The sequence below is a fragment of the Cryptomeria japonica genome, chromosome 4 (assembly GCF_030272615.1).
Source record: "Cryptomeria japonica chromosome 4, Sugi_1.0, whole genome shotgun sequence".
NCBI lineage: Eukaryota > Viridiplantae > Streptophyta > Pinopsida > Cupressales > Cupressaceae > Cryptomeria > Cryptomeria japonica.
In genome coordinates this window covers 351,750,106-351,764,505 of record NC_081408.1, presented here as the reverse complement: position 1 = coordinate 351,764,505, position 14,400 = coordinate 351,750,106, and the positions used below count along the sequence as shown (strand labels likewise).

General features: G+C 34.4%; 1 protein-coding gene across 1 annotated transcript; it reads left to right on the top strand.

The window, feature by feature from the left end:
* The first annotated feature begins 8,974 nt into the window (after positions 1–8,974).
* On the top strand, positions 8,975–13,105 carry LOC131063635 (disease resistance RPP13-like protein 4). The gene is made up of 2 exons (XM_057997520.2): positions 8,975–11,795; positions 12,750–13,105. The coding sequence occupies exons 1-2, from the start codon at positions 9,095–9,097 to the stop codon at positions 12,752–12,754; spliced, it is 2,706 nt and encodes a 901-aa protein (XP_057853503.2). The 5' UTR covers positions 8,975–9,094; the 3' UTR covers positions 12,755–13,105.
* Positions 13,106–14,400: the final 1,295 nt, after the last annotated feature.

Below are 14,400 nucleotides of genomic sequence, written 5' to 3'. Positions count from 1 at the left end.
AAGTTGTTTGAAGGCCCCATTGCTTTTGCAAATGATTTTCTGGGACAGTAACAGTCAGGTTTTCATTTTTTTTGTCACTTTTGCTTTGAAATGATTGATTTTTCTCGTATATTGGATTGTTTTTAAAGTTATTTTATTATTGTTACTTTATATTATAACAAAATGATGATCATTTGTTGTGTTTTTTCTTTGATCATGATTGATTTTTCTTGTATTTTGGTATTTTTGAAGTTATTTTATTATTGTTACTTTAGATTATAACAAAATGATGATCATTTGTTGTTTTTTTCTATTTGATTGTGGATTGTCATCATGATGTTATGTGTAGGACAATGGGAAAGAACAAGAGAGGAACACATGAACAAAGAGAGGCAACAAAGGAAAGACAAAGGGAGTGTATGAGGAGATTACATGAAGGTACGTCATCTAATGCACCTAATGAAAGTGATGAATATTCAAAAATTGAAATTGATATGATGAATGCACCAAATCAAAATGATCAACATACACCAATTGAAATACATATGATGAATGCAATAAACATAAACCATTTGAAAATGATTCGGTGAATGCACATGTTAATGAAATTGAAGAAGATATACCATTTGAATTTGATGTGATCAATGCACATAATGCACCTAATGAAAATGAAGAGAATGCACCAATCTTAACACCTCTTAGAATAATTCGTAGAAAACCAAAGTTCCTAATAGATATTGATAAAAATATTGTGAAGCCAATGCATGATAAATTTTTTGAAAGAACTTGTAGAAGAACATTTAGAAGAATTTGGAATAACTATTTTGAAAAATTAAATCAAAGTGGAAGATGCCAATTAGTTGTTGAAATGATTAAAAATATGAAATTTAGAGAGACAATGAAAATTTTGGGGTTACGAACATCCAAAAAAAATAGTGAAAGAACCATTGTGAGAAATCTTTTTGATGCATACCAAGCCATTAGTTTGAAATCATGGACTAAAGATGCTAATGTTACTCGCCATGTCCTCACATCAACCATAATGGGAAAGGAAATGAAAAAATAACATTTAATAAGCAAAACAAGAAAGTCATTAAGGATAAGTAGAACCACATTACACTATGCCTTAGAGGCGAGAGAAAATTGAGGATCCTAACAATAATTCTCTTTGGGAATTCTTGGGTAGACTCCCACGCAAGGACAAGGTTGTTGTTGATGCACTAATAACTTTAATTGAGAAATATTGGCATGACAACACAAGGGTTTCACCTAGCCAAAGAGATATTGTTAGAAGGCTAATTGGAATTAGTAATCATGAGCCACATCCAAAACACTATTTAGATACAACTCAGACACAATTTTATGAAAGGTTTCTTCAAAGCTTTCCTCAGATTAAAATTAGTCAAATATTTTTTGAGATGACAAAACTATTTTATATTAAGATTATTCATGCACGTACTATATGTTGTTGTAGGGTCCATGTTGAATTTCCAATGCATTATGATATTTATCGCTATATATGTTGTAGTTTTCACACTAATGATGTTTTGCAAGAATGTGGTCTACAAGCACCTCCTAAGTCACCGAGAGAATTTATTTCAAGTGTACTATGTAGATGAGATGACGAGTGCATTTACTATAAGATGATGTGTTTGAGAGGTTTTTGTCCTACATGTGGCGATTTGCAACAATTGCATAGATGCCTACATTTGAATAGCACACATTAAATGGGTAAGGAACTAGTTTCTATTGGAAAATACAAGTCAGACACATATGGTGTTAAAAGATGGAAAAGAATTAAAGAGGTGTGAGTTAGTGAAAAGGGATATATGCGTAGCTGATTTTATGAAGATGTTTCAAGAGAAACTAGTGTATGAGTATATAGGTCACACACATAGAGCTAGGTGGTTAGATGAACAATTCAAGTTGTGTAAGGACACTTCCCCCTTGGCACTATTGTCTCTATCATTGATTTTGTTGAGAATTATACACTAAAGCCACAAAATGAAGTACAATCTATGTATTACCACTCTACACAAGTTACAATTTTTGTACACATAGAATTCATGCATGCACATGATAGAACTAAGGAGGACATAAAGGTTATAAGAGAATATCACTTCTATATCAGCGATGATCATACTCATTCCTCAAAATTTGTGCAAGGATGCTTTACAGTCTTCTATGATAGTTTAAGGGAAAGAGATATAAGATACAACTTCCCGAGCTTTGGCTGGGAAGTTGCATCTCTGTACATAAAAATATAAGGTGTCCCAATAGGTCGAGATCTATGTACTACTGGGCAAGAGATGGCTATGTGCTCCCAAGCCCAAATTTGAAGAAATGTACTCTCTACTGCTAGATTGACCCCTTGATCGTACACCACTTGATGTAACTCATGATATAGGTGGGAAAGTAGACAAATGCCCCATGCATATTGGGTCCTCTACTGGACCATCCATTGTAACACATGACCCCATCCAACTGATAACCCATGTGATCTCCTATCTGGCAAAAGGAAACCACTTACCAATCTAGCTGCAACTGAGGGGAGTGGGGAATATTTGTCCATAATATCCTACCATGCCATTGATTATCTAGCAATGTGGGGATCACCAAAAATCTCTCACAGCGTGTTGGTCGTGCTAACCTCCTCAACATCATATACTAGTAGCTCTTTGGTGATCGGAATCTAGAGAATCCGATAAACATCCTCAGGAGTGACTGTGATCTCTCCTGTTAGCAAGTGAAAGGTACATTATCATCACTGTGTTGTCACTCAACCAAAGTTGTCAAAAGTGCTCTATTCTTCCAGTAGGAAGGCAGGTGTAGAAGGTGTATCAATCTGCAAGCCTCAAGCATCGCTCGATCATCATTAGTGAATCATCCTCGCATGAAGAGTTTCTTCGGGTATCTCTTTCGAAGTTGAAGCACATGTAAGGGTTCCTATTTCAACACATCACAACCGTATCAGTTTACTTATCCTGAGGAAATACACATCTAGACTCAATCAAAGGGGCATATATCGAGTGACGAAATTCATGATATCACACAAAGGGTTTCCAAACATAAACTCTCAACAACTAGGTGGGTTTACTTTAACCCATTGTCTCGATATTACACATCATATTAAAATCAAAGAATCATATCAAAATCAAAGTATCAAATCGAAATCAAAGTATCATATCAAAATCAATGAATTATATTGAAATCAAATCAAAATCAAAGAATCATATTGAAATCAAAGTCTCAAATCGAAATTAAAGAATCATATCGAAATCAAAGTCTCATATTGAAATCAAAGTCTCATATCAAAATCAAAGTATCATATTGAACTCATAGTATCATATTGCATCAAGTCTCATCTTGAAATCAAACAACAAATCGACATCAAGCATCATGTCAAATCAAGTATCATATTTCAATTAGTTGAATCAATCAATCCAAGACACATACCAAGCATCCTATTGACAAGTTTGACCCATATCAACAAAGTTTGACCCTTCATATCGACAATCAATTTGACTCATATCAACAAAGTTTGACCCATATCATATCGATAATCAATTTGACCCCTATCGAAAAAGTTTGACCCATATCAACACTTGATTCATATCGACAATCAGGATCCATACCATATCGATGTTTGACTCATCTCGAACAATGACTCATACTGACCCTAGACCAAATTTTTGACATCTCGCATCTCAACAAATGCAATTGACACATATCAACACATCAACAAGGTGCAAAATATCATAACGAACCCAAAAATATAATTTGTAAATGTTAAAAATTTTAAAATTTTAAAAGAATTCAACATTTTTTCGTATGCACCAAAACAATCAACACATGTGCTAATGCAAATGGGCTATATGTTCAGTAAGCAACTGTGCTAAAATATCAAACATATGCATTGTACAACTTAATGTATGCGCTACAAAACTTAACATATGCTCTATGGGAAAATTTATATGCGCTAAAAGAAAATCAATGAAAAAACAAAAACCTAGTCATACGACCGTGCGAAAAAATTGAAAAATTCATTAAAAAAAAAACATGAAATAAATTGTGAAAAAATCACACGAGAGGGTTAGAAATTTGAACTTATTGGTGGGCCATACTTCACTAGTCAATTGTAGCACTTGACCTGCTCGAATCGGTTCTTGTGATAGGGGGGGGACATTTCTTCTCTCCTCTCCAAGCTCCACTCTCCAAATGCCAAGTGCACAAATGAGGTGGAAATGGGCCCTTGAGGGTTTATATAGCCCACGCTGACGCAAGCAATTGTGGTGCCTTGATGGACATGTGGGGCATGTGTGCACTATGCACACCTAGTCTCTTCATCATTTTAAGCTATTCTTTTCAATAACATTTATCGACAGATAAATATCAAAAAAAATTTTAAAATCCTCCAAAAATCGAAAAATTTAGAAAATTCAAAAAATTTAAAATCGTCCAAAAATTTAAAAATCGCCATGCATCACGACACTACACCAAAAATTGTATTTTTTCTCAATTTATCTCCGGAGGGGGCATATCGACATCAGTTCCATATTGACATCAGTTCTATCACCGAATCTCATATCAAATCAATTCTTCATATCCAGGGCTTCATATCGTCAATTTTGACGACAAAACCATATCAAGAATTTTGGCGACATATTGAGTGTTTCTCTTTGAATCAACATGTGATCACACATTGCTTCAAAGAGGGGTAAAATGAAGACACCTAAAACTTGCACAACTAATTAAAAATCATCATTTATTCGCCTATTAATTAGACTAAGGTTTAATTAATATCCCTATTCTTCCAATCAGCCTATTAATCAAATTAAAGATTTGATTAAAATCCTTTTCTTCTAGCCTAACCTATTAATTAAACTAAGGTTTGATTAAGTACCCTTTAGCCATTTAATTGAATAAATCTTATTTATTTAATTAAAACCTCCTTTTTTCTTTTTAATTGAATTTACATTTGATTAAATTCCCTTTGTATTTAAATAAATCATTATTTATTTGTAAATAGTCCCCCCACATGCAAAATCCTACAAATGCAAGTTGCACCCCTTTTGGCTAAAATAAATATTTTATTTTATCTAAAAATGCATATTTCCCTCCACTTGCATTCTCCTACATTTTCCATTAACATGCTAATATTCTTCTAGAACCCCTCTAATCCCTCATTAACTAGCCTAATTCCTCCAATCATGTCACATCCTTAAATTTGGGGGAGTCACTTCTCCAAATTTGGAGAAAGTCTTCAAAATGTGTTAAAGACTTTATTTTCTTCAACAAGTTAACTTGTTGAGTCTTCCAAAGTTGTAATGCTCTTACAAAATCCTTGAAGGTTATCTACCTTCCAACAAGTTAACCTCCAAAGTATTCAAAGGAATTTAATGCCTCATACAAAGAGATCACCCTATCCCATGATGGTTGTCCCTTTGGCCATCCTTCAACTTTGCACAAGAGTTTACCTCTTGGACAATAGCATGCTCCCTTGGATAATAACACTATCTAATGATGTCACCCCTTGAGGTTATCCCTAATTATTACTTAGCATCTAATGCTTGTTTAGCATCCTCTCAAGCCATCTCAAGGTGACATTTGTCAACTTGGGATTGGATTGAATTCCCCTCATGGATTGATAACTTTCCATCCTAGCCCTTGTTGAGATTTCTCAACGTCAACCATCCATTTCTCTATTTTTCCTATTTAAATAGAGCCCCTTTCTTCACTCTTAAGGATCCATCATCTTGTGCATCAAACTTATAGCCATTTTGCAGGTTATCAAGGAGCTCAATTTGTCATCTTCAAGCACTTAGATAATCTTAGTTGCATGCTAGTTTAGGTTTCATCATGTTGATAGTGTCATGCTAATCCCATTTTTATGCTAGCTTAATTCATAGCCATTGTATATCAATTACATAGCAATCTTTATGTTAGTTTGATTAGCACACTTAAGCTTTCAATTTGGAATCAATCTTAGTTTCATATCTTGCATTCCATCTTGCATTTCATCTTTTCATATCATTTAATCATCTAGTTAGGATCTTAGTTGCATTCATTTTGATCTTGGCATATCCTTCAATCTTGTTCTTTAGGTTGACATCTAAAAGATCAAGTGCTCTTCTGAGTGAGAGCCACCTTGAATCTTGAAGATCCTTGGAGATAGAGGAACATGAGACGTGCTTCGGGTTCTTGATTTTGAAGCTAACTTAGTTTGGTTTCTATTTTTATTTCTAACTCTATCATAATGTTTCATGTGTATTTTTTGTGTTGTTTGATTCTCTTTTACAAATTCCACACTTTTTAGCTACACATGTACAAGTATTTTCTTAACAGAGAGATGCATTGCATTCAAAAATAAAATTTTGGGAGCTATAGGTAAAGGTGAAATAAATACTAAGCAATCTGATGATCCCATAGCTTCCTCACTTGATAAGGTGAATCCTATAAAATAAAATCACGATCTTCAATAAATTAATCTTGTCCATTATGCCATACCCAAGATTGAGTTACTTTTGCTTCCCTTTTTTCTTGTTGGTTCATAATTTTTAATTGTATCCTTATTCTTGTTACTTATCATGCTGGTTTTTCTTATGTTTTTCATGATTATCTACTCATGATTATATGATCCATATATCATGATTATTATCACATGTTTATGACATATGATACTTAGATCACATCCTTTATCTAATGGTTGTTGATTCATTCTTATGACTCTATATTGTTATATTGAATACTTACAGTAGAGTTATATTACTAGAGTGGGGGTCACAATGCCCTCTCCATGCAATATTGAGATTCATTTCCATATCCTTCCACTAAGAAGTACATACATCCCTCATGCAATACTATGCCTTCATTTTTTATATCTTGCTTCTGGAGCTATGTTATCATGATATTGATATTGGGGGAAATCATCCTAAACATGTATCGACACATTATTTTTTACTACTTATTTTTACTTTCTTGTATATCTATTAACATGATCATTTAGCATTGATTATAATATCCAACCACTAAGGGCCATTTGACATCATTATCTAGGTTGTTATACATTGACTATGATTCTACATATGCCCCTTATATTCTATGTACCTTGTTGAACTATCTCACCCATGTGGTGGAAATCATTTTGACATGTGTTCTCATACCAAAATTTTATGTGGATGCTTCTCAACAATGTTTTAATATTCATCCTATTGGATTGGGGTAGATGACTTCCCTTTTGTATTTGAGTACTTACATATTCTAACCATGCTAATGGTTACACTATGGGCACAATAAGCTTCCTCCTCCTTGATTACATGTCCTACCATACATATAAAGATCTCTATTACCATTAGAATCTTATTGCATCACCTAATCAATGTGTCCTTATTTGTATTAGAGACATATTTTAGACATGTGCCCTTCATACTTATACAAGTATTTTTATCAATTGAGGGCCACATCACCAATTTAATTTTTCCCTCTCTTGTAGTTTCTAACATATGATGGACACAATCAATTGAAGGGGGATATTAGATCACTAACACTCTTATGTTGAGTTTGTAGAAACTTGTATGTACTTACAAAATCTTATATAACTAAATAAACATGCCATTACCATGCAAAAAGGCAACACTCAATAATCTCCCACCTCATACCATGACCATCGAGCTAGGTGAAGCATTACTACATTCTATACGAGAAAAATATCTCTAATTCTTCTTTCCCTCCCTCTTCTTATCGTTATTGTTGACAATTAATTTTAACTTAGAATTGTTCTCTTTTTTTTAATGTAATAGAAGCTACTCATCACATTTTATTTTATTTTGAAGCTATCATTGAGTAGGTGTGCTAAATAATGGATTTACTTTATTACATTTAGTTGGGTATATTACTTCATATGGACCTATATGCCATTTTCATGTTTAAATGTTTATTTTACATGAACTTTTGTGTGTGCTACACACTTTGAGATAGGGATGATTAAGATTAACATGCAAATTAAGATGAGAGGAAAATGTAATGTAAAATTTGTATAAACATGCTAATTTCTATTTAGTTTTGTGTATGTTTTGGGAATAGAATAATAAAAATTTACATATTGACAAATGACACAATCATGCATGTAAAATTGGGCTCATTCATTCCTCATTTGAACACATTTTCATATATGGAGTCCCCCTCTCTCCATCGACACATTTTCTATTCCATTCATGCTAATAATCCAATTATTATCCCTATTAATGATTTTTTTTCAAAATAATCCATTTCAATCTTGATTGTGGCACCCTATTGCTTTGGATAATTTCCACAAATAAAATTAATTTGACACAAATATATGTAGACTTTTGACAAAATAAACCATCAACTTTCTTGTCATATTATCTTCCTAATTTTTTAATCAGATTTGTAAAAATACTTAAATACAATTTTACAACTATCAAATTTAGATTACATTTTTAATTATTTAATTTTAATTAATTATAATTATATACATTTATTAATTTTTTTTAAAAAAATATTTTCTTTTACAATATTACAAACTAAATATTCTCTCTCATCAATTTGTCACTTAAAAATTATCCTTACAATTTCTAATCATTTTCCACATTCCCGAATAAAGGGCGTGGCATGTGATTCCTTCCGTCTGTACAGGTGTCCTCACTTAGTCCGTCCAAGTGTAGAAGGCGTCTCTTTATCTTATTCCTTTCTTCCTGGAAGGAAAAGCATCCAACTAGTGTAGATGTAGCTAACAAGAAAAGCATCACAAGTCTAATCAATACATTGCTTGTGAAGAATTTATTTGTTTTTAACTTTGCTTTGCCAAAGTTATTCTCTTTAGCTTCTACATTTTCCATTGTTGTCTCTTTATCTTATTCTTCTAACTAGTGTAGGTAAGAATATTGAACAGCACTTCATTTACATTGCCCGAGAAGGAGTTGCTGCTATAAATGCCTAATTTCTAAATGCCATTCTCACGTCGAATCCAAGCTTGTCAAGTTTTGGGTGTTCTTAGCAATTGTATTTTTTCAAGTCTTTTGGGGATTCTTTTTTTTTCAAGTGTGCATAGAAAGTTGAGAGAGGCATTTTACCTGCTCAATCTCACTTTTGTAAGATGGCCTCTGTAATTGGAGAAGCTCTTCTAGGAAAAGTTTGTGAGATAGTCCTTGAGATAACCCTTCGGAAACTTCCTGAAGAGGCAAACACGGTGGTGAACTTCAGAAAGGAGTTCAGATGGTTAAATAAGAAACTCAGACATGTGAGGGGTTTTCTGAAAGATGCTGATCAACAGTCTCGACATAACGAGGATGTAAAAGAATGGCTGGAGGAGATTCGCGTTATTTCCATGCTTGCAGAGGACATCTGTGAGGAATGTGCTGTGGAACCTCTGTATGTAAATAACGTTCAATCTTGTGGGTTGAGTTTCAACAAATGCATTTTTCGGTATAGGACAGGGCGGAGAATTAAGGACATCAAGGACCGCATCAGATCTGTTATTGAAGAGGGCAACGAGTTGAAGTTATTGCATGATCTTTTTCCTGCAAATGAAGCATCACCCAGTAGTAGTACATCTCAAAGTGTAGATTGGAAGAGATCTAGTGTTTTGCCCAGCGGCAGCGATTCACACACAGTGGGGATAGAGTCCAAAGTTGATGACCTGCTTAAGTTGTTGGACAGCAATGCCTTTCCAGTTATTGCGGTAGTTGGGATGGGGGGGATGGGCAAAACCCATCTTCTTCAACATGTTTACAACCACAGCAACATAAAAGAAAGGTATGAGAAATCTATATGGCTTTCAGTCTCTCAGTCTTACTCTATTTCCAAATTACAGAAAGATTTAGTCTTTCAGATAAATGATGAAGAGTTAAGTAAACGGGTAAAGGAAAGTGAAGTAAGTGAGCAGGTATTAGCTCCGGAGATTCATAAAAAGTTGAAAGGAAAGAGGTGTCTTGTGGTGTTGGATGATGTGTGGAGGGCTAGTAGAGAAGATGATTTGTTAGCTAGACTTGGCCTCCCAACTGCAAACAATATCCCATGCAAGATTGTGGTGACTACAAGAAGCAGGGAGGTTTGTGCAAATTTGAATGCTAACATTTATGAGATGCAAAATTTGTCAGATGAAGACAGTTGGAGACTATTTTGCGTTTATGCATTTGAGGGATCTGAGATAAAGAGAGAGCCAGAGAAGCATCTGGTAGAGGTGGGTCGTAAGATTGTAAAACAATGTGGAAATCTTCCGCTGGCTATCAAAACAATAGCCGCATCTCTGGCAAAGACCAGATTGCCACGGGAGTGGGAGTCCAAGCTCCAGCAGCTTCAAGGGCTACAAACTCCCAATGTTGATCCGATCATGTCTATTCTAAGACTGAGTTATGATTCCTTGCCTGCAGTTCTTAAAGCTTGTTTTGCCTATCTTTCCTTCTTTCCCGAGGATCAGGTGATACATTGTGAGTATCTGATAAATTTGTGGATAGGGGAAGGTTTTATTCCAGCAGGAGAGGGCCAGTGGGATGCGGCATGGGACTGTTTGTATCAACTTGCCAGTCTCTGTCTGCTTCAACTATGGGAACAAGTTCAATTAGATGAAACAATCCTTCAACATACTTTAATCAAACAATGTAAAATTCACGATCTGTTGCTTGATTTGGCCATACAGGTATCAAGAGAAAATAAATGTATTTTTTCTATTGAGGAAGCCTCCAAAGATGCAAGTGCTGACTGGTGTCGGATTTTATTGGTCAAGAAAGATATACATGAGGAAGACATCTCAGATAGTCGTCCTGTTTGTCTCCGCACATTCTCACTGTCACACAATAGAGGCATTGGAAGCATTCCACCAACCTTGTTCACCGCTATGAGAGGACTACGCGTTCTCGATTTGAGCGGGACAGGCATCTCTGCATTGCCTGAAAGCATTGGAAAGATGAAACTCCTCAAAGTATTGAATTTAAAGGATACATATATTAGAGAGGTATCAGAGTGTGTGAGACATCTGAAAAGTCTATTGTTTCTTGCTCTGCCTCAGGGATGTTACAATTTACCATTATGGATAAATGAAGTTAAATGTCTTCAGCATTTAGAATGTGAGAATGTTAGTCGCATGCCAAAGGGAATATCAGAGCTGGTCTCTTTGAGAAGATTGCGATCATCACCCTTGTATCTGTCCATTGAAGAGGACGAATTAATGAAGTCAGAGGATTTTGCCGATATGGCTCAGCTTCAGGAACTACGGTTAAATGTTGGGTATGAAATGGACTTGGAAGGGATCGTTGCGTCGCTGGTGAAGATGCGTTGGCTATACATTGCGAATATGGCCGGAACAGAAGAATTGGTGGTTCCAGAGAAAGTGGCAGCGATGAAAGATCTGGAAAGTCTTACACTAGGTTGTTTTGAAGTGCCAAATTTGAGGGAACTCGAATTACATTGGTATGGCTATAGTGATTCTCTAGAGTTTCAAATAATGCCCAACCTTGTGAGGTTGACGTTGTATGGGGAGAATAGGAGGTGCAGAGGAATTGCAAAAGCATTTGGAAAGGCGGACGGGTTTCCACAGCTCCGCTTCTTGAAGATTAGTTGGTTTGATGAAATAGAGGAGTTTCCAGAATTGGAGGAAGGGGCAATGGCATGTCTTGAGGAGTTGAAGCTAACAAGGTGTCCTAAAGTGAAGAAAGTGGGAGGGGGATTGGAGCACTTGAAAAGACTCAAGCTCTTCAATTATCGTGGGACAGGGACAGATGAATTAAGGAAGATGTTCAAGGAAGGCGGAGAATATTGCCATAAAATCAAGTCCATCAATCCACACGTAACTATTAAAGGTGAGTAGAAATTTTATGTTTTAAATTGTAAAGTTTAAATTTTAAATTATTCACTAATTACTTATTTAAAAAAAAAAAGTATTTTGGGACAATAAAATCTTTTTTATTTAAATCTAGGTATACATTTAATATGTTTAATAAAAATTTAATAAATTAAAAATAAGGAAGTGAGAATCGGTAGTTAAAAGAATATTTTAAAAAATTAATGTAATGGGATAAGGTACTATTTAATTCTTAAATTAATAATGAAATATGAATATTGGATATTTGTATAATCAATTTGATGAAACACACAAAAAAAAGTGTTTGGCATGGTCATGCTTTAAAATTAGAATATAACAAAAATATTTTATGAGTTGATTTCAAGTGGCTTTCTTTGATCTATTCTTGTCTTTTTAGTTGTGGTTGCACAAAATATCTAACATTTTATGTATCGTTATAGTTTGGTGTAGGACTTATTAGTCTTATTTCTACATAAAACTCTAGTGTATGTATTACTTGTGCAATTTCCTTTATATCCTTCTTTCTTTCATAAATAAATTGCTCATTATCATCTTTATGTGTTGTAACGAAAGGCTCTTTAGATTTTGGAAAATAGATTATTTGTTCAATGCCTTTTGAATTCTTTACTTTTCAATATAGACATATCATGTATAAATCATCCAGGAGGTTATCCCATTTATATGAAACATCATTTGATGCTTTTACAATTGTATATATTGTAAAATTGTTGAGATTAAGGTGTCTCAACCTTTGAGTCCTAACATTGATAATTAATTATTTGGCCACTTTGGAGTTCCTTTTTTTAGGGGATTGAAGTCAAAGTTTTCATGTTGAAGACAAAAACAGATTTGACAATCTCATATGTTTAGAAGAGAGGCTTGTTGTACAAATTTTATTCCTGAATAAAGAAAAAAGAATAAAGCAATTTGTTTGATTTATCTTTTCTTGCAGGCTAAGTTAAGGAAGAATTTTTTTTCTTTGGAGATTTATGCTCAAGAAAGAAAATGTTTTTATTGAGATCAAAAATAGATAATTTTGGAGCCTTTGATGAAAGTGCTTTCTTCAGAATTTTTGCTTTGTTGAAGATAAAGGTTGCTTTCTTTGGCACCTGGCTTGTAAAGCATTATATGCTTTAGTTGTATTTCATTATAGAAGGAGGATAGAGTGATTATTATAGAGTTGTTGATATACTATCTGTGTTTCTCCAGAGAAGAGAAAGATGTAGTCTCCCTATTAAATATATGAGCCTACAAGTGTATTATAATATTTTTGTTCCAAATTAATACAATGGTTTGAAGCTTTCAAGAGTGGGGTTTTTTACCTGGAAAGGTTTTCCCCTCATATATTGGTGTTTCTTCTCTTCTATCTAATTCTTCTTTCTTTCATGTTTTAAAGTATTAATCTACATGTTGTTATGCTGCTGAAATTTATATAGATTTGTGAGTTGAATTATCTTTCCTCAAAGAGTTAATGCAATAGGAAATCTATTATGTCTATTTCTACTCTAAAGGCATAGTAGTATAATTAAAAGAAACAAAGGATACACAAGGCTCATATAGTTTCTTAGAGGTCTTTATGAGGTGCCCTTTTCCTTTCACTTGGTATTAGATGTCTTGTTCCATGGTTTGCAAGTGCTTTTTTTAACTTGCATGTGAAAATTTCATGGTGTTTAAGATTCTAGGTATTTATTCTGTTAATATTTCTTAGCGTAGAAAACATGAGGGAATTTTTTGTGAAGGAATTGGCTAACTATTAATCCTTGTTTGAGTGGAAGTCTTGCAGTTGATCTTGTTTTTGGGTTACAATAGACATTTGAAGGATGGTGGAGATAGAGAAAATAGAGTCGATCACATTGAAATGATGTTGATTTGAAGCTCCTATTTGACAACATAATAGTTCTTGATGCATGGGTTGTGATTTTTAATGATTTGTGGTTGCTTGCAACAAATTTTTCATATTGGGTGTGTGTAAGAGGCTCCCTAACAATATGGAGAAGCTTGGGTTGTTTCAACTATAGAGTGATGCACACTTGTGCTAGGTGCTTAATTTGTCTTAATATTGGAAGGTGTTTCTTTTGTTGCATTGAATGCATGGAGGCTACGAAGTTGATCATTGATGATCTGGAAGATTTTGGAATAACATGTCTCCCTCAAGTGCATGCACTAATGGTGGTTGTGGAGTTTCTTTACAACCAGGCCTAGAGTTCCTAGTCTACGTTTTTCTTACGGATGGTTGTACTTGCATGGCTTGGATTCATGAACTCCTTGGATATGAGGGGTTTATAGGTTTTTCTTAAAACTCTATGGTGATTCTCATCTATGATAGTCCATTATTCTAGGTTAAGTTGTTTGGTGCCTTTTTTAGACTCTTGAGTCTTCCATACGTGAAGTGGGTATGGATGTGCATGGGTGCTCTCAACTATAGTGGTTTTGCAGGTTTTACATAATCAAGAAAAATATGCAGTTGTGTGGAGTTGTAGAGGAGTTATTCTCTAGACCATGTTTCCTTTGGGGTGTTACTGGATGACATAGTTGCAGTTTTGCATGCATGGTGAGAGGAGCTTTGATGCTTTCTCTGCATGGGTTTGTTTGTACACGATTAG

Excerpts from the sequence above, each read along its gene's own strand:
- LOC131063635 (XM_057997520.2), top strand. The coding sequence starts at position 9,095 with ATGGCCTCTGTAATTGGAGAAGCTCTTCTAGGAAAAGTTTGTGAGATA.